Here is a 20,066-nt window from a genome sequence, read left to right as displayed (position 1 = left end):
GGCCCAAGCACTTGGGCCATCCTCCACTGCACTCCTGGGCCACAGCAGAGAGCTGGAGTGGAAGAGGAACAACCAGGACTAGAACCTGGCGTCCATATGGGATGCCAGCGCCACAGGTGGAGGATTAACCAAGTGAGCCACAGTGCCGGGCCCAAGAGAGAAGTCTTAGGAAGTGACTGAAAGTTATCAAGTTGGTAAGAATGCATGATCTTTGGGTAATCTCAGGAAGTTGCTTACCATTCAGAATACTGTAACATGATTTGAAAAATGCACACATTCATACATGTATAGGCACTGGCAATGAAATCTGCAATAGGCAAAAATTATTCAAATGGCAAGAATCAGAAATGTTGCCTTTATTTAATTGTATTTTTAAAATGTTTTATTTAGAGGTTGGCACTATGGCATAGCAGGTAAAGCTGCCGCCTGCAGTGCCAGCATCTCATGTGGGTGCCGGTTTGAGTCCCGACTGCTCCACTTCTGATCCGGCTCTCTGCTGTGGCCTGGGAAAGCAGTAGAAGGTGGCACAAGTCCTTGGGCCGCTTCACCCACGCAGAAGAAGCTCCTGGCTCCTGGCTTCAGATCAGCCCAACTCTGGCCATTGCAGCCATCTCGGGAGTGAACCAGTGGATGGAAGACTTCTCTCTTTCTTTCTGCCTCTGCCTCTGTGTAACTGTCTTTCAAATAAATAAATAAATCTAAAAAAAATTTAAATGTTTTATTTATTTATTTGAAAGGCAGAGTGATGACTGTGTGGAGGGAGGGAGAAGGAGAAAGGAAGGGAGAGAGAGCAACAGGGAGAGATCTTCCCAATTGCTGGTTTGCTCCCCAAATCCCCGTAATGGCTTGGGCTGTGCCAGGCTGAAGCCAGGAACCCTGAACTCCAGCTTGGTCTCCTGTCTGGGTGGCAGGGATCTAAGTGCTTGGATATCACCTGCTGCCTCTCAGGGCGTGCATTTGCAGGAAGCAGAGCAGGGACTCCAACCTAGGCACTCTAATACGGGACATTTGCCTGCCACGCAGTGTCTTAACTGCTGTTCCCAACACCCACCCCCCAGATAGTGCCTTTAAGTTGGAGCTGAGAAAAACAAACAAAACAGCTGCCATCTTTTTTCCTGTTTCTACTTTTTTTTTTCTTTTAAAGATTTATTTATTTATTTGAAAGGCAGAGTTACAGAGAGGCAGAGGCACAGAGAGAGAGAGATCTTCCATCCACAGGTTTACTCGCCAAATGGCTGCAACGGCCGGAGCTGCACTGATCCGAAGCCAGGAGTCAGGAGCTTCTTCTGGGTCTCCCACACCGGTGCAGGAGCCCAAGGACTTGGGCCGTTTTCTTCTGCTTTCCCAGACCATAGCAGAGAGCGGGATTGGAAGTGGAGCAGCTGGGACCTGAACCGGTGCCCATTTGGGATGCTGGTGTTACAGGCGGCTGCTTTACCCACTATGCCACAGCGCCAGCCCCAAAATATTTTAATTCTTTAAGTCTCCATCTCCTAATATGCAGAAAGGATGTGTAACATGGTATTTATGATTTAAATGATATGAAAATTCTTTATATTTGTTAATAATGCAGTACTGATGATAAACCTTGCAAAATGATGGAAAAAAAGCCTATTTTGTTTTATTTTGCTTTCATAAGTATGCTTCTTCTACCTTCAGCCTTTGGGAGTTTTATATCGTATATAGAGTGACAATTTTGTGTAGAGTTAACATTAAGTATATAAACATTTCTTATTTTACAAACAGATTTCTTAAAGGACAAAAAAAGCTTTTTGAATTTGAGTTTATGCTGAGACTACTTCTGTTACCTGCCAGCCAGTTTGTACATCAGGTTTTGAAAGGCTCAAAGTGCCTGGTACACATGTGCTGCCTACGCAGGCAGGCAGGATTATCTGGGTTTTTGTCTCCCAGAGACTGGTAGCAGGAGATAAATTGCATAGCCCTCAGCTATTTGCAAGGCGTCCAATATGTAATTGTTTTTGAGAGTCACACATTTGAGAAGGTATGTTGAAATGCTGTATCTTTTGTAATTTGGTTTAAGTAGTATTGTTGGATCACAGACCTTTGTCAGTTTGATTTTTCAGTGATTTGCTGTGGAAGGGCAGGAGAAGCCTCCACTCAGAACTCTGTTGTTCTCACTTGCATTGTACAGGTGGAATAAACACAGAGGCCATGATGTGCTGGGGGCAGTGCTTGGCTGTAGAGACCAGGAATCGGAACCTCAGAGTGTGTAGCTCTGCAAACCAGACTGAGCCTGTGCTGTTTCCTGTATTGTCCGTCCTCCTCCTGACACTTCTCCATCAGCTGCCAGATGCAGACTGAATTTCCCTTTTCAAAATGCCTGGGGCCAGAAATATTTTGGGTTTCAGATTTTTAAAACTTTTAGAATATTTGCATATGCATAATGAGATGTTTTTGGGAATGAGACCTAAGTTTTAACACAGAATTCATTTATGTTTTTTAAAAACCTCATATACAAATGCTGAAGGTAATTTAATGCAGTATTTTTAGTATGCCCATTTTTTAAAAAAAATGTATTTATTCATTTATTTGAAAGGCAGAATAATGAGAGAGGGAGAAAGACACAGAGAACAAGATCTGCTATCCACTGGTTCCCTCCCTAAATGCCTGCAACAGATGGTGCTGGGCCAGGCTGAAGCCAAGAGCCTGTAATTCCATCCCTGTGTCCTACGTGGGTGGCTGGGCCATAATCTGCTGTTTCCAGGATGCATTATGAGGAGCCTTCAATGCAAGCAGAGGAGCTGGGACTCAAACCAGGCACTGTGATATGGAGTGGGGGCATTGCAAATGGTTGAATCACTTCCTGTACAATGGTGCCCACCCGAGTATGCCTGTTGACCGTGACTCATGTGAGGTCGAGGGATTTGCTGTTTGTGGCAACATGTTGGTGCTCAAAAGGTTTTGGGTTTTGGAGCATTTCTGAATTTGGATTTTTAGATTAGGGATATTCAGCCTGTACTGTGGAGCAGGACCTCCTAAGGAAGGGAAGGAGTGAGGATCTGATTATCTGATACTGCCTAGTTATATGGCTTTGGTCAAGCCACAGACCCGTGACCGTTAATTTCTTATCTGTAAGTTAAAAGATTAGACAAGATCATCTCTTATGGTTTTAAAGTTCTCTGGCTTGCTCAAGGCCAATGCAGCTGAGCTCCTTTGTTAGGTAGATGTTGCTGCTTCATCTGTATTCTCATTGAGACATAATAGCAAAGTAATATATGTATATTTTAAAGATTTATTTATTTGAAAGTCAGCGTTGTACACAGGAGAGAAGGAAAGGTAGAGAAAGAGAGAGAGGTCTTCCATCTGCTGGTTCGCTTCCCAGTTGGCCTCAATGGCTGGAGCTGCGCCGATCTGAAGCCAGGATCCAGGAGCTTCTTCCAGGTCTCCCACATGGGTGCAGGGGCCCAAGGACTTAGGCCATTTTCTACGCTTTCCCAGGCAGAGAGCTGGATTGGAAGTGGAGCAGCTGGGACTCGAATTGTCACCCATATGTGACGCCAGCACTGCAGGTGGCAGCTTTACCCACTGTGCCACAGCACCGGCCCAGTAAAGTCATATATTTTTTATCTTTCTTTTTTGTTCTTTGTTTAATATTGGTGAGTAAAGAGCCACAGTCATGACATACAAGATAATTGAAGTTCCAGGCTCAAGCTGATAGATTGGGAATCCAGATCTTGTATGTTACATGGTCTTAATAGGTAACTGTGCAGCACCTTGGAATGCAGAAAAGAACAAGTCTCTTTGTCCTATTTAAAAAAATATATTTATTCGAGAAGTAGAGTTAGAGAAGGAGAGACAGAGAGAAAGGCCTTCCATCTGCTGGTTCACTCCCCAAATGGCTGCAACTGCCGGAGCTGAGCTGATATGAAGCCAGGAGCCCGGAGCTTCTTCCAGGTCTCCCACGTGGGTGCAGGGGCCGGAGGGTTTGGGCCATCTTCTGCTGCTTTCCTAGGCCACAAGCAGAGCTGGATTGGAAGAACAGCCAGGACACAAACCAGCACCTAGATGGGATGCTGGTGTGGCAAGTGGAGGCTTAGTGTACTGCGCCACGGTGCCGGCCCCTTGGTTCTCTTTTTGCCTTTACACGTAAAATAAGCCAGTGCCCAGGTATTTCTAAACGTAGAGGGAGCTGTTTTTCAGTCTTTTCCTCTCAGCCAATACTTGATATAGTGATGGTCTGTTTTCATACTAGCTTGTTACGTCACATACAAAATAAGCAGTTCTTTAGGCAGCACTGTTGTATAATAGATTGAGAATAAATTACTATTAATTAAAGCAGTGCTTAACAACTTAAGTTGAAAATATCTTTCTACAGATTTAAGTAGCATCATTAGTTTAAAATGCACCCCTTTTCTAGAGATTGAACTGGGAGTAGTTCCTTTGGTCACCATTCCGCTGGGAAGCTGTGCCACACTGCTCACTGTTACGAGAGCCCTGAAGTGCATTGACAGGGCGAAAGTGTGATGGAGACACTGGGGCCTTCCCCCTTTCTCTGCTAAGACTTCCTCTTTCCTTTGGGAAATGGAAAGTTTGCTGGCGCCTTTCTCTCTCTCATCTTCCTCTCCCAAGGCAAGATCACTGTGAACTCCTGTTAAGGGAAGACTAGATTGGTTACTTGGAGATGCTTAGCTAGATTTATCTGAAATGCAGTGCTCCAGTATTTTCCTCAGTGTTTACAGAAAGTTCTATCATTAAAATAAGCTGACTTATGCTTTTAAAAATGGCTCATTTGCTTTAGCTTCTTAATTCTTTAGGAAATAAATGAATGTATCTGCACATTTTGATTTACTTTCAAATAAATGAGTGTTCATTTTATAGATAAGTGAAATCTTGAAAACTGAGTACATGGACTGTACTTTTTTGGTTATTTTACAATATGCAAATGCAGCTTCAGGGATTAGAGATGGCATTTTTGCGTGTGGATTGATTTTGTGTTGAATCATTAATCTCTATGTTTTATATTAAGAATACTGACCAAGGAGTCAGGAGACAAAATCTATTCTTAGTACTGCCAGGGAGTAATTGTATAACCTAGACTTCAGTTTCTTTATATATAAAATGAGAAGGGATTGGTCTTAAAATATTTCTATGGTCTATTTCTGAAACATAACTTAGGAATTTCTGTCCTTTGGGTTGAGAGAAAAGATTTTTACAAAGTATAAAAGTGACCATTTTGCAACTCTCTTACGTCACTGTTTTCCCTTTTGGCACTGTCCTTCCTTCTGGTAATGCTCTGGTATAACTCCTTGACTCTATTGTAACTTTCTACTTATGCCCTTGTGCTCATTTTAGTTGCCCTTTTTGTTTCTGGATTTTTCCTTATTTATTTTAAGATGCAAAGACCAAAAGCCTCTCAATGCTGATGTCCGCCCCCCCCTCTCCCCGCCCCCGTCAAGGGGAAGTAGATTTACCTTCTGAATTAAAATCCGATACCATTTTTGCTTTGCTGTTTGGGAGGGTGTGGGTTTCTACACTCAGCACTGAACCTCAGAAGATTTGAGTCTTGGCTCTGCCACTCGCTGGGGTGCCATATATTCCAGGCCTCAGGTTTTCTTGCTTAATATGTACATTCTGCTCCCTGCTCAGGAAGTTGTGAGGGCTGAATAATGTAGATCTGTCAGTGTTTTATAAAACACAAAAGTTCATGTTCTTGTATTTTCCACCCTAGTACAATCAATTAAGTCAGTATTTGTTGAGTACCTAATGTGAGGACAGTTGGTGAGTTGCTTATAACAATGTTAGGGAGTTATGTAAAGTTAAAAGTGGTAAGTATAGTAAGGAAATATAGCTGAGACTTCTTGGAAAGTTCAGAGATTATTTCTGGTTAGAGGTATTTAACATCAGCACTTTATTTTTTACATTTACTTAGTAGACCTTTATGAGTGTTTTAGAAACCTTTCTTAGACAGGCTCACTTCATATTATGATAGTATCATTTGATGTTTTTATTTATTTGAAGGCAGTGAGAGAGAGTGACAGTGACAGATCATTCCTCTGCTGGTTCACTCCAAATGGGTGCAGCATTCAGGGCTGGCCTAAGCTGAAGCCAGGAGCCTGGAGTTCAGTCTGGGTCTCCTGTGTGGGTGGCAAGGACCCAAGTACTCGCCATCACTACTGCCTCCCAGGGTGTGCATTAGTACGAAGCTGGAGTCAGGAGCCAGAGCTGGGACTTGAACCCAGGTACTCTGGTATTGGATGTGTACCTCCCAAATTGTGTCTTTTTTTTTTTTTTTTGATAGGCAGAGTGGACAGAGAGAGAGACAGAGAGAGAAAGGTCTTCCTTTGCCGTTGGTTCACCCTCCAATGGCCGCCGCTGCAGCCGGCGCACCGCACTGATCCGATGGCAGGAGCCAGGATCCAGGTGCTTTTTCCTGGTCTCCCATGGGGTGCAGGGCCCAAGCACCTGGGCCATCCTCCACTGCACTCCCTGGCCATAGCAGAGGGCTGGCCTGGAAGAGGGGCAACCGGGACAGAATCCGGCGCCCCAACCGGGATTAGAACCCGGTGTGCCGGCGCCGCAAGGTGGAGGATTAGCCTATTGAGCCACGGCGCCGGCTCCCAAATTGTGTCTTAATGTTACACTAAACGCTCATCCCTCGTTTGATTTATTTTCATAAACAAGCTAAATTGTTTTTAATAATTTGGCAGTGATTTTTTTCCTGTTTATTGTTTATGTAACTTCCATTCTTGGTGGCATTTGCTAATTTAGTGAATTTGCTTTCATTTCCAGCTTCTAGTTCATTTATAAAGATTATTAAAGTTTGGTTCAACATTTAACCTTTTAGGGTGTTTCTTAAAATACCCTTCAGTATTGACTTTGAAGCTATATTTGTGACTTTCTAGCGGTGGATGCTCATCCAAAATATTGGTATTTTGTTACTCAGAATCATATTGGGTCTTTTGTGATGCACAGACCATACCTTTTGCTACACTTGATCTTAGCTAAAAGGCGGATTATTACTTACTCTTGTCCTTTAAGCCTGTCCAGCATAGAGGGTGATCTCTACATTGAAGTTCCTTACTTGTCTTTCACTTGGGTCTTTTTGACTTGGATCTAGATTAGAGACACCTGTGTGGTTGTGGGACTGACTTTATACCTGCCTTGCTGAAAGAGTTTCATCTATATGCAATTGGTCTTCTTTCTCCTTCCCCCTAATTTTTTCAAAGATTCAAGAGAAATATTTACCCTTTCTTCACTTTTCCAAAAACTTCCGTATGCCTTTTTTATGTTAGCTTTGGTGGTCTTGCTACAGTGGTCAAGTTACTTGTTCATATGTCGACTTACTATGTTACCTTGATGCAGAAAAGGAAATCTGAATTTTTTCTTCACTATATCAATATAAAATGATTGATTTTTAGAGGGAGATCGACTTTTTTTTTTTTTTTAAAGATTTATTTATTTGAAAGAGTTGAGGAGAGAGAGAGTGAGAGAGATCTTCTATCCGCTTTTTCACTCCCTGAATGGCTGCAACAGCCAAGGCTGGGTCAGGCTGAAGCCAGGAGCTAGGAGTTTCATCCAGGTCTCCCACATGGGTGCAGGAGCCTAAGCACTTGGGCCATGTTCCACTGTTTTCCCAGGTGCATTATCAGGGAGCTGGATAGGAAGTGCCCTTATGGGATGCTGGCGCTGCAGATGGTGGCTTAACCTGTTGCACCACAGCACTGGCCGTGAAGGAGATCTACTTGAATTTAGTTTACAGATTTTTTTTTATTTATATGAAATTCCTGGCATCAAGGAAATACGATGAAACTGCTACATGCAGATCTGTCAGAATAGTGTGCAGTTCAGTGGAGAGCCTGATGCCGAACCTAGATGAGGTGTTCATCTGCTGGTTCAGAGAACGAATGCACTTTTACCCCTTTGCTGCCAGTGTTAATCTGGAATTTGCTGCTATTCCTCCCTTTGTGTGTGTGTGTGTGTGTGTGTGTGTGTGAGGACCAGTGACTCCTCCTTCAGTGCAAATAATTTATGGAATTACATTATTACTGTTTGTTAGATAACATTCATGTTTTTCGGAGAGGAAATACGCATTTGTGTGTTAGACTCTGAGTAGTGGAAGTAGATTGTTTTGTTTCTGTGGGTAAAGTAGATATTAGGGGAAAACTATATATAAAAATATTGAGGTCATATTGACATTAAGATTTACCTTTGTTTTATTTCCTCCATTTCCTTTATTGTAATTTGTATAATAATTTTACATAGTGATGATTATTATAAAATCTAGAAAATACTATAAAACATTAATAACTCAGTAATCCTTAATTCTACCACCCTATGATAATTCCTGTAATTTTTTTGCTAGTCTTTCTGAAAACACTTTTCTTTTAAAAAAATATTTATTTATTTATTTATTTGAAAGGCAGAGTTACAGAGAAGCAGTGGCAGAGAAAGAGAGAGAGAGAGAGAGAGAGAGAGGTCTTCCATCCATTGGTTCACTCCCCAAATGGCTACAACAGCTGGAGCTGGGCTGATTCGAAGCCAGGGGCCTAGAGCCTCTTCTGGGTCTGCTATGTGGGTGTAGGGGCCCAAGCACTTGGGCCATCTTCTATTGCTGTCCCAGGCCAGGCAGATAGCTGGATTGGAAGAGGAGCAGCCGGGACTCGATTTGGCCCCCATATGGGATGCCAGCACTACAGGTGGTGACTTTTACCTGTTATGCCACAGTGCCAGCCTCTGAAAATACTTTTTAAAAAACATGCTACTCATAATGATAGTTTTCAGTATTTCATATCTTAAATATCACCTGTTACTTCATCAAAGAACCACAGTGGGACTTCAGTAGAATCAGCCCATTTTTATAAGGATGTTTATATTTTTGCACACATTTTATTAGTACAGTAGCAGAAGTTAGAACTTCATTTCTAATGCAGATGCCTTCTGAGTGTCGCTGAGTGGAATGGGCAGAACTCCTGAGCAGGTTTGGATGTTTCCACGTGGGTCTTGGAGCTTGTTCAGCTTGTTTGACTGGCTTCAGGTATGCCCTGGGTCCTGTGCACATCACTTCTGTTGCCTCGACTTGAGTTCCCAGTTTCAACCACATAATTCCGTACGTGACAGAATTAAACTCAGCAGTATTTTTCTACTTATGCTTAAGGATTTTTTTCTTCTCAATTTGCCAAACCTGTCAGCCTTCCCTGACTATTCTGTTACCCCAGCGTCTGGGCAGTGATGGCTCTGGTCACTTCTGCTTCCAAAATAACACTTGCCAGTGATCTCCCCCTTTCACCCTGGAGTTACTGCCTCATTTTAGGTTTCAATTTCTGTTCAGGATTTTATAGAAGTTATCTGACTGCCTAATATAATTCCTTCCTAATATAATTCTATAGTATTTTCTTCCCATTTGTGAGGTTTCTTAACTCCTTTTTCCTTTAAATGCAGTTTTCAAGAGTTTCAAATTTGAACAATGTAGAAAATAAGAAAATTACCTATTCAAAGAAAATGAACTTTATTATGTAAAAATTAGCATTAGGGTTTCTTGTCTTAATTTGTTTCGTGTGTGTGTGTGTGTATGTGTGCATATATATATATATATTTTAAAGATTCATTTTATTTATTTGAGAGACAGAGTTACAGGGAGAAGTAGAAACAGAGAGAGAGAGGTTTTCCATCTGCTGGTTCACGCCGGAGCTGAGCTGATCCGAAGTCAGGATCCAGGAGCTTCTTCCGGTCTCCCCTGTGGGTGCAGGGGCCCAAGGACTTGGGCCATCTTCTACTGCTTTCCCAGGCCATAGCAGAGAGCTGGATCGGAAGTGGAGCAGCCAGGGCTCAAACCGGTGCCCATATGGGATGCTGGCGCTGCAGGTGGTGGTCTTACCCGCTACGCTACAGCGCCAGCCCCTGCACATATATTTTTAACATTATCTCAATCTGGGCATTCTTTTACCTTTTTAGAAAACAACATTCTGTGAATGTTTTCCCAAGCCCTTCTACATTTTTTACAGCATTCATCTACAGGGTATGTATATTATGACTTAGTCTTCTCACTGGGCATTTAGATCTTTAGGTCCCTACTTCCCTCTCCTTTGTCCTCACTCTTCCTTACAACCAATATTGCAGTATCCTCACAGCTGTATGGCTATTTCCGGAATGTTGTCCTTTCTCTTGTACATGTTTCATCTTTCAGTTGTGCCCGGTTTGCACTTTCTAAATCTGGCTCTGCCTACCTTTCTGACCTTATCGCCTAATTCTTTGCTCACACCCTCCAGATACAGCAGCCCTCACTGTTTTCTAAAATGCGTCTTACTCATGTGTTTGCTCTGTTCTTACCCACCCAGTAAATATGTCTTCAGCCTTCCAGCCTAGCCCTTGACAGAATTAGGTGGTCCCTCCATGCATTTTGTGCACTCTTCTGATGGAATGCCAAAACAATGTTTCTGAAATTTTTGGAGCGGAGTCTGTTGGTAGGCTGTGAGCACCTCAGGAGTAGGGATATTGTTCTAGTCATCATTTTCTTTACAGCACCCTACACATAGTAGTGCTTTTTTTTTTAAACCATCTGATATATATATTTTTTATGTTAATGTTTATTACTACAAAGAGGACCGGTTCAATGTAGTTCAGAGATACAGTTCTAAGAATATGGTAGCTGCTGCTTCCCTCACTCCCCTCCCTTCCCCTTTTTTCTGTTTTTGAGATTATATGTTTTATTTACATTACAGTCAAGGGCTTAAAGCTCCACCACATGAAGAATACAAGTAAAAAGTAAAAAGACCCTGGTTCATTGGGATTATAAGCAAGGGCTGTTAGTAATCAAATAGATGCCCATTTCACTCATATGCAGTAAATGTTAAAGAAATCACAGACCATTAAAACTATAGTAGGATAACACTGTTAATCATTGGTTGGACAAAGTATATTTGCAACATTACTGATACACACAGGCATTTCTTCCTTTTTTTTTTTTTTTTTTTTTAATTTTAGCTCCCAGGTATAATGGAGAACTTGTGGTATTTGTCTTTCTGTGTCTGGCTTATTTCACTCGTGGTGATGTCCTTCAGTTGTATCCATTTTGTTGCAAATACTAAAGTATTTTTTTTTAATAGCTGAATAATATGCACACATACACACACACCACATTTTCTTTATTCATTCATCTGATTATGGACACTTTGGTTGATTCTGTATTCTGCCTATTGAAAACAGTGCTGCTATAAACATGTTGGTGCAGGTATTTTTTTGATACAACATGTTTGTGTCTTTTGAGTATATACTCTGTAGGGGAATTGCTGGATCATATGGCAAGTCCATTTCTAGGTTTTGAAGAAATCTCAGTGCTGTTTTCCTCAGTGGCTGGACTAAATTACATTCCTCCCAAAAGTGTATAAATGATTCCCTTTCTTTTTTTATTTTTAATTTTTTTTATTATTTTTTTTGACAGGTAGAGTTAGACAGTGAGAGAGACTGAAAGAAAGGTCTTCCTTCCGTTGGTTCACCCCCCAAAAGGCTGCTGTGGCCAGCTCGTGGTCTCCCATGTGGGTGCAGGGCGCAAGCACTTGGGCCATCCTCCACTGCCTTCCTGGGCCACAGCAGAGAGCTGGAGTGGAAGAGGAGCAACCGGGACAGAACCGGCGCCCCAACTGGGACTAGAACCCGGAGTGCCGGCACCGCAGGCAGGGGATTAGCCTAGTGAGCCGCAGCGCTGGCCGATTCACTTTCTCACATCCTTGCCAACATACGTTACTCTCTGTGTTTTGGATATTAGCTGTTCTGACAGGGATGAGGTGTTATCTCGTTGTGGTTTTGATGTGCATTTCCCTGATGTGTAGAGATGTTGAGCATTTTTAATAGATGTTTGTTTGAATAAATTTGAGGTCTAAGGAAATTCAGATCTCTTAAAAAGGCATAATAAAATTAAATACACTTCAAATTTACTGCTAAATACCATGAAGACAAAGTTATTTGATTGAAAAATGTTAATAGAGACTATAGGTACTATAGTATTAAAAAGAAAAAGTCACAGGTAATTATAGCACATGTATGCCTGTGTTTAATTTGAAACTGTTTTTATTAACCCAAGTGAAATGAAAGCATGTTGCTGAAGTTAATGTATTAGTACGGGTGTCTAAGTAGCATGTCACCAAATATAGATATAATGTTTTAATTTGTGGTATGTAATAGCTACGCCATGACTTTAGTTTGTACATCATCTGACTAGGTTTCAGGAAAGCTGTACTAAGTAAAGACTTTAAAACCATAAGCAGTAATCATGGGGAAGGTGGGATGTTTGTAGCCATAAAAGACTAACCCTGTGTTCCTAAAGAAAATGTTCATTGATGCCATAATTAAGGGAGGAGTCTTGAGTTAGTCGTGATTGCTCTGTCTGTCCTCATGTTTGTCTATGTCCTTCTGCTGAGATTTTGCCTTAATTTTTAAAAATTTGGGGTTTGTTGGTGTTAAAGTTCTTCAGTAAAAGGCTCCCAATTCTTCCTCATTGTGTATCTAAACGTTAGCCAGTTTAAATATGTGGGAATTTCTTTCACATTGGACTAACCTGAGTATACCATAAGTAATAATTGTTGCCCAGGTACTTCAGCTGTCTTGGCCAATAGCCTCCAAAGTTCTTCAAGAGTGCTTGTTCTGCATTGTATTCTTAGAATTAGCACAATATGTTTGTGTTTGGTTTCTGATTATGACAAGTGATGCTAATAACTGGTGTATTAATGTTATATTTCCCCCTTTTTCTTTTGTAAAGGAAATGTGGCTTTAGATAATCTGCAGATAAAAGAAAATGCTCTGGTAAGTTAACTATGCTAATAACTCAGTTAATTTGGTCAACTCCTAGAAACGCGTGGTTACTCAGCATCTGGTACCAGGTACCAGATAAAGAAATTGAGTCACTCCAAAATGGATTGCTTTTTTAACGACTTGTCCTTGGAAAATCTTGAGATTAAAGATGTAGATTTTTCCTGTAATCATCAAAATAGTATACTTTGGAAAATGGTGGTAGTTTTTTTTGACCTAATTTGTCCAGCTTTATAGCTGATGTTTTTCTCACAGAAATGCTTTTTTTTTTGAGTAATCTTCACATCTTTTTCAAGTAAATAAGGGCTTGATGTTTAACAGTTTACCTAAAGAATAACTATATTTTTAAGAAATGATATATTAGCAGTCTAACTTTATAATACTATGGTAATATCAAGAGCTAAAGTAGAATGTTATCAACTCTTATTCCAGAAAGTGATTTGTGTCATTTATTCTTGAACTAAAAACAAAACAATACACTCCCTCCACCTCCCTGTTAGGTTTATATTTAGTGTGTTGGGCTAAATTTGAGTTACGAAATCACTTAAGTGTGTTTATTCTTTAATATTTCATGTTTCTAATTTCTAGTTTGGTAATTTCTTTGAGCATTAGTTTAATCATTTTTGAAGTAAAGTTAATTATGAAACAATATGTTATCTGTGTCTGTGGTTTGAATAGGATGAGAAGCAGAGCCTGTCATATAGTATGTGCTCAAAATATTTAAATTTTCTTTTCCTTTCTTTATATAGCTTGCTCCAACTTTTAAAGTTTTATCCACATATTTATTTAAAAAAAGGTTTATTTGTTTCATGAAGGGCAGAGTTAGAGGGAGAGACAGAGAGAGATCATACATCTGCTGGTTCACTCCCCAAATGTCCACAATGGCTAGGTGTGGTCCAGGCAGAAGCCAGGAACCTGGAACTCCTTCCAGGTCTCCAAGTGCTATCATCATCATCATCTTCTTTTTTTTTTTTTTTTTAAGATTTATTTATTTATTTGAAAAGTCAGAGTTACACACAGAGAGAAGGAGAGGCAGAGAAAGAGAGAGAGAAGTCTTCCATCCGATGGTTTACTCCCCAATTGCCACAATGGCTGGAGCTGTGCTGATCCGAAGCCAGGAGCTTCTTCTGGGTCTCCCACACAGGTGCAGGAGCCCAAGGACTTGGGCCATCCTATACTGCTTTCCCAGGTCATAGCAGAGAGCTGGATTAGAAGTGGACCAGCTGGGCTTGGACTGGCGCCCATATGGGATGCCGGTACTTCAGGACAGGTCTTTAACCCGCTGTGCAACAGCACCAGCCCCTAAGTGCCATCTTCTGCTGCCTTCCCAGGTGCAGTAGCAGGGAGCTGAATTGGAAGTGGAGCAGCTGGGACGCAAATGCACTCACATGGGATGTTGGCTTTGCAGCCAGAGGCTTAACCTGCTGTGCCACGGCCAACCCCATCCACGTATTTAGAATTTATTTAGATTTATTTATTATTTATTATTTATTTAGATTTTATTGCTGGAGATTGGAATAAAGCCCATTTTTATGTATGAAAATATAAGAAGAAAAATATACGGGCCGGCGCATTGGCGCAGTGGGTTAAAGCCCTGGCCTGAAGCGCCAGCATCCCATATGGGTGCTGGTTCTAGTCCCGGCTGTTCCACTTCTGATCCAGCTCTCTGCTATAGCCCGGAAAGCAGTAGAAGATGGCCCCAGTCCTTGGGCCCCTGCACCGCGTGGGAGACCTGGAAGATGCTCCTGGCTTCAGATTGGCGCAGCTCTGGCCTTTGAGGCCATCTGGGGAGTGAACCAGCAGATGGAAGACCACTCTCTCTGTTACTCTGTCTTTCAAATGAATCTTTAAAAAAAATAAAGAAGAAAAGTATAAATAGAATGTGGTGACAGGATATATAGCTAACATGCTTAGAACATATTTGAATTTATGATAGCCTTATATGAATTTTGGTTGTAATTAAATATCATAAAATATTTTATAATTTATATTCTCCATTAATTCAAACTGGCCTCCTTTCCCCCCTTTAACTAAGATGGTGAGGTTTTACTTTTGATGTGGATTCTTCATACTTATTTGGTGTGAAAATCATTTTAGGAGGATTGAAATGGCTGTGTGAGAATTGTGTAGTTTACAGTTTATATCCTGTACAATGTGAATTTTCTTGAATTTATCTTTCCCAGGAAAGGAGAGCTGTTTTCTTACTGCCAGTGTAGATCTTATTTTTTAGTCTAAAAAGACTCTTTACGTGTTTATTTTATTTGTTTGAAGGGGTAGTGGGAGAAGACACACACACAGACACACACACACAGACACACACACAAGCAGGAAGATACAGTGTGTCTGTGGGCTCACTTTCTAGATGCCCGCCTGGCTGTGGCAGATTGAAGCCTGTAATTCAGACCGGATCTCCCACATGGGTGACAGGGACCTATGTATTTGGACCATCATCTACTGCCTCCCAGCTTCATCAGCAGGAAGTTGGAATCAGAAGCAGAACTGGTACTTGAACCGCGGCCCGTCAATATGGGGTGCAGGCTTCCCAAGTGGTGCCTTAAAAAGACTTTTTTTTTGGGGGTAAAAACTGTTAGTATTTTGTTCAATTCTGCTTCAACTACAGTGCCCAAGTAATGAGATAATCTGTCAAATTGATTCTTATACTAGTTACTTGAAGCACTGTGTTGCAGTAGCCACGTTTCCATGGTACAGCAGAAAGTCTGTACCTTCTGATTTAATTTTCAGTATTCTAAAGAATTACGTGATCATTATGAATTTTGCTTGTTTAGTACTCTATGAATAAAAAGCTACCTGAACTTTTAGTGGTTTAGGATCTAGATAAGTGAACATTTATCATTTATTAATACTTGCCTATAATGCATTTAAAGGAAGTGCTAATTTGATAAATAATATATTGGGAATACCTTTTCTTATGAATTATTCATTTAGAAAATATTTGAGAGAAAATTATCAGTTTTCAACTAATTTGTGTGAAATAATTATTAGTTTTCAACTAATTTGTATGAAAATATTCCTTTTCCTATTTTAGTATTTTAGATAAGCAGTGTACATCTGTAACTTAACTGAGTTTCCATTACTTGGCTTATTAAATAGCTTCTTTGTATATACTTTTTATTTTTTCCTATTAATTTTCTTTTTTTGTGACTTTTTGCAATGTCAAAGTTTAAGTTAATAAAAGCTCTTTTATTTGCCAAAAGACATCATTAATGAGTTAGTCCAACGTAGAAAATTTATTTTTTGTTTTTCATTAAAGATGAGTGTATTTGAATGATTATACAAAAGTGATCTTTTGGAGGGTTTAATCATTTAGTGTTTCTTTTAAATTTTTTTTCCTTCTGAAGAGTGAATTGGATGTTCCTTTTAAAGTCAAGGCTGGCCAGATTGGTGAGTATCTCACTCTTCATTTGAATTGTTCTTGGTCCTTTTAGCTTTTTGTTTTGCCTGTGCAATTTAAACTAAAGAAAGCTTTTTTAGGTTGGCGAAAGTATGAAAGATTTTTGGCTCTTACATTAATTAGCTCTTGTGGACTTGTAAGTTTAATGTATATTATATGATATGTACATAATTTGTTTTTTTGACAGGAAAGTAGAAAATTTCCCTCTAAAATTGAATGACATTTAACCACAGTTATGTGCTTGAGGCTTTGGTTCTATAAAATATATCCTTAATTTCAGAACTGATATGCAAATATAGTATTTCTTTAATATGTGAAACTGTGTAATTTGCAAGCTCTAATAAATAAAGTTTAAAATGTAGCTTTTCCCCTCATGCTTTGTTTAACCATTTTTACTTGCCAAACTATGCAGCAGTATGCTAATGGAGGATATTTCTGGGTAAGTATGAAGTCCTTTTGTTCTTGCAGCCAAACTCTTGTACTAAGACCATGTACAACCAAGCATATGTGTTTGTTAAAGAAATTGTTTTATGGCAGATTTAATCCACAGAGTCCTTACAACTAGTCCATGCTAACTTTTACTTTGTTGTTGCTTAAGTATAAATTATACCCCAGATAGCTTGCACTTCCTTTAAGAGTTTTCACTTGTGTGACAGCCTTCCTCTCACCCCTGTCACCCTGCTATCTCACCATGTCACTTGCCTTCTTCATCTACTGTTCTGTGTTTCACCACAGTTACATCTGCTGGGGTTCATGTAACATCACATACTCATCTACATGTCCTTTTAATGTAAAGAAACATTTTCATGTCTCTGTCCCTTGAAACAGGAGACATTCCCTCAGACTGAAAGCAGCTCTGGGGAGTGAGCTCTCTCTTGTTTGCTGAGTAGTTCTGAGTGTGTTGATGATGTTTAACACTGTTCTGGAAGTATTGTTTTGGCTTTACAGGGTTAATTGAAATCCTAGAGTGCAGAAGTTGCAGCCATTATTTCATTCTTTTACAAACTTTGAAGTATTTATGTGCACATGCTGTGTGTGAGACTGTGTTGGTAGCTGTGGGAGTGGCAGGGGTGAATATGTTATCTTTGTCTTTAGGGAAGTTATAGAGATCTACAATTAGGACATAAATTGATGTTGTATTTCCAGGATATCGGATGAGTTGTAGTTAATTAAAGGAAATTTGCATTATTTGTTATATTCTTGCACCTAGGTTTATATTTGGAAGGAAGTTTTCTAATGGTTCAGAATTTATTCTTTTGATTTTTAAAGTATCCTAGGAGTTTAAAGCTTCCAGGATTACTCATTGAGTTATGAGAGGCTCATTACGTATAGGGATGCAAAGTGTATTTTCTTTATGTTTATCCTTTTCCTGGTTTATGGAGGATTTATATTAGTTATTAGATTTCTGCTTACCTTAAAAACCATACCTACCTGTAGAGTCAGTGGATCTAAGTAAGTACAAGCATGATTTGATTTTCCAAGAGCTGGACATTTTCGTAGATGTACATGGGTTATCCTTTATTTAAAATTTTAAACATTTTATGATCTACAAAAGGAGATAATAATATAATCACTAAATTCTAGGATGCTTTGATGGAGGAGGAGGGGTGGAGCAGGGGATAATGAATTAGGATAGATAGAGAGAAGAAAAGGTTTAGGAAACAGAATCCTTTCTTCTGTGTGCTTAAATGGACATTTCTTTTTCTTTTTTTAAGATTTATTTATTTATTTGAAAGAGTTACACAGAGAGAGGAGACGCAGGGAGAGAGAGAGAGAGAGAGGTCTTCCATCCGATGGTTCACTCCCCAATTGGGTGCAACAGCTGGAGCTGCGCCAATCCGAAGCCAGGAGCCAAAAGTTTCTTCTGGGTCTCCCACTCAGGTGCAGGGTCCCAAGGACTTGGGCCATCCTCTGCTGCTTTCCCAGGCCATAGCAGAGAGCTGGGTCGGAAGTGGGGCAGCCGGGACTCGAACCGGTGTTAAGAGGACATTTCTCATTTTTTTCCTGTATTATACTCATCAAGAAAGACATCAAATAAATTTTGTTAGCTGATACTGAGAAAATTATGAATAGCACTCATTATAAATATAGGTGGTATGCCCTGTAAAATTTTCATTTATGGAAGTTGACCTAGAAGTATACCGATTTTACCTCTAGACTCCCCTGACCTGGGAGCCATTTAAGAAACTCAGCATGTTTACAAGCCAATGAGAAATGAAATTTTTAGTGGTGAAATAATTTGATGTTTTAACCTGGGGACTAGACTCTTAAGACCTTTACATGGCTATCAGGTGACCCAGAATGTCCTTCCTTAGATTGCATTGTCCTATTTCCTCTTCAGCTTGTTGTATTGTTTATCAGTTCATTGGACTCTGTCTTTTCATTTAAAAATACCATTGTATTTAGGAGTTGTCACATTTATTCGTGTATTAGCATGACTTTGTTGAATCACTTTTTTCTTTTAATAGTTTTGATTAGCAATACTGAGGGGAACTAAAGTTTTTGTAGCGTTACTATTCTAAATTATGATGAAGGGATTTTATTTTGGTACGTGGGAAGTTCCAGGGCTAGGAAAGTCTGGACAGAATGATTGTAAAACTCTTGAGGCCAACTGGGGCATTTGCTCCTTGGCAATTTAGAAATAGGGAATACCAGAGATTAGGAAAAAGATAAAGAAAGAAATATGGGAAGATATTAAAGTTGATTTTGTCCATTTCAAAATATAGCTGTCTTCTCTCTTCTGCCTGACAACCTTTTCCTTAGAAAGTCCCAGACAGCTTGGTAATATTAGTGCCATAGTTCATCTACATTATGAGTGAAAGTGTTTGAGTTTTCATTTCTGAATGAACTGACATTAATACATTGTTTCCAAGAAAATGTGTTGTGCTTTCCAAGTGATTTATAAGCAAATATTTGGACTGTAACTGGTCTGAGTTGCGTGTAACTTGTAACACTATTCATAAAACTATTCATACACATTGCCTTAGAGCCATCCTGGTGTGGCTGGGCCAGTTTGGCATACTATGGAAGTTGTTCCTTTGGGACCCTCCTCGGTGTCGCTGCTTCAGTTCCAGGAGTCGTGCACAGGCATTGTTTCACAGTTCATCACTGGAGATTCAGTTGTTGGTGTGGGCAGAAGAGCAAGTGCAGCATTCAGATGTCATGTGCTGAGTTCTGGTTCCAGCAGCCACACCGATGACTGGGTAGAGAAGCAGTTAGTTTAACCTCACTGGGACTGAGTGTCCTTTTTATCAAAGTTGATACCTACCTCATTCATCATGTAGTTTTGAAATATTAAATGAGTTATAGTTATCAAAAAGTTTGAAAACTATAAAGCACAATCTGAATACTTACAGTAATATTATGTGGAAAGTATTTTTATGAGCTTTAGTGATGGTATTTTTTTTTTAAGTTTTATCTGAGTGATATATGTACTATGTCCAGAAAGAGTTTTGTTATACTTTTTCTCTTAATGGGGAGCAAGAAATTTATGTCTTCTTGAGAAATCAAATAAAGGTTGAAATTATGTTTCTTTAGATAAATTAACTTTGAAGATTCCCTGGAAAAACCTTTACGGAGAAGCAGTTGTTGCAACCCTAGAAGGATTATACCTGCTTGTCGTCCCTGGAGCAAGTATGTTTCTTTACGTGGTAACCATTCAGTGACACCATAGTGAAATTAAATTGTTACTGGGTTAATTATTTTAACAGAAGATTGAAGGTAATTTCAGTAAACTAAATTATAACATGTAGGCTTCTTACGTACATTTGCAGATGTATGCACATATATATTGCCACATTGGTATATAAAATATTTTTACATTATTGTTGGAACAAATACATTCAATCGGTTTAAAATTTATTCTGTTTTCTAAGAGTAATTATTTTGCATC

At 39.7% G+C, this 20,066-nt stretch overlaps 1 protein-coding gene across 5 annotated transcripts in view; it reads left to right on the top strand.

Annotated features, from left to right (window-relative positions):
* VPS13C (vacuolar protein sorting 13 homolog C) overlaps window positions 1-20,066 on the top strand; it is a 201,835-nt gene that overhangs the window by 2,382 nt on the left and 179,387 nt on the right. For all 5 annotated transcript variants that reach the window (XR_007910408.2, XM_051822342.2, XM_051822343.2 and 2 more), the window contains exons 2-4: window positions 12,713-12,756; window positions 16,122-16,164; window positions 19,712-19,807. Coding sequence is in view for 4 of the 5 variants with exons in the window: in XM_051822342.2 (XP_051678302.2) it covers window positions 12,713-12,756; window positions 16,122-16,164; window positions 19,712-19,807 (183 nt within the window). In the remaining variant the exon portion in view is untranslated. The remainder of the gene's footprint in view (window positions 1-12,712; window positions 12,757-16,121; window positions 16,165-19,711; window positions 19,808-20,066) is intronic.

Source organism: Oryctolagus cuniculus, chromosome 12 (genome assembly GCF_964237555.1).
Source record: "Oryctolagus cuniculus chromosome 12, mOryCun1.1, whole genome shotgun sequence".
NCBI classification, from domain to species: Eukaryota; Metazoa; Chordata; class Mammalia; order Lagomorpha; family Leporidae; genus Oryctolagus; species Oryctolagus cuniculus.
Note: the sequence above shows the minus strand (reverse complement) of the source record. Positions and strands in the feature narration are given on the sequence as shown.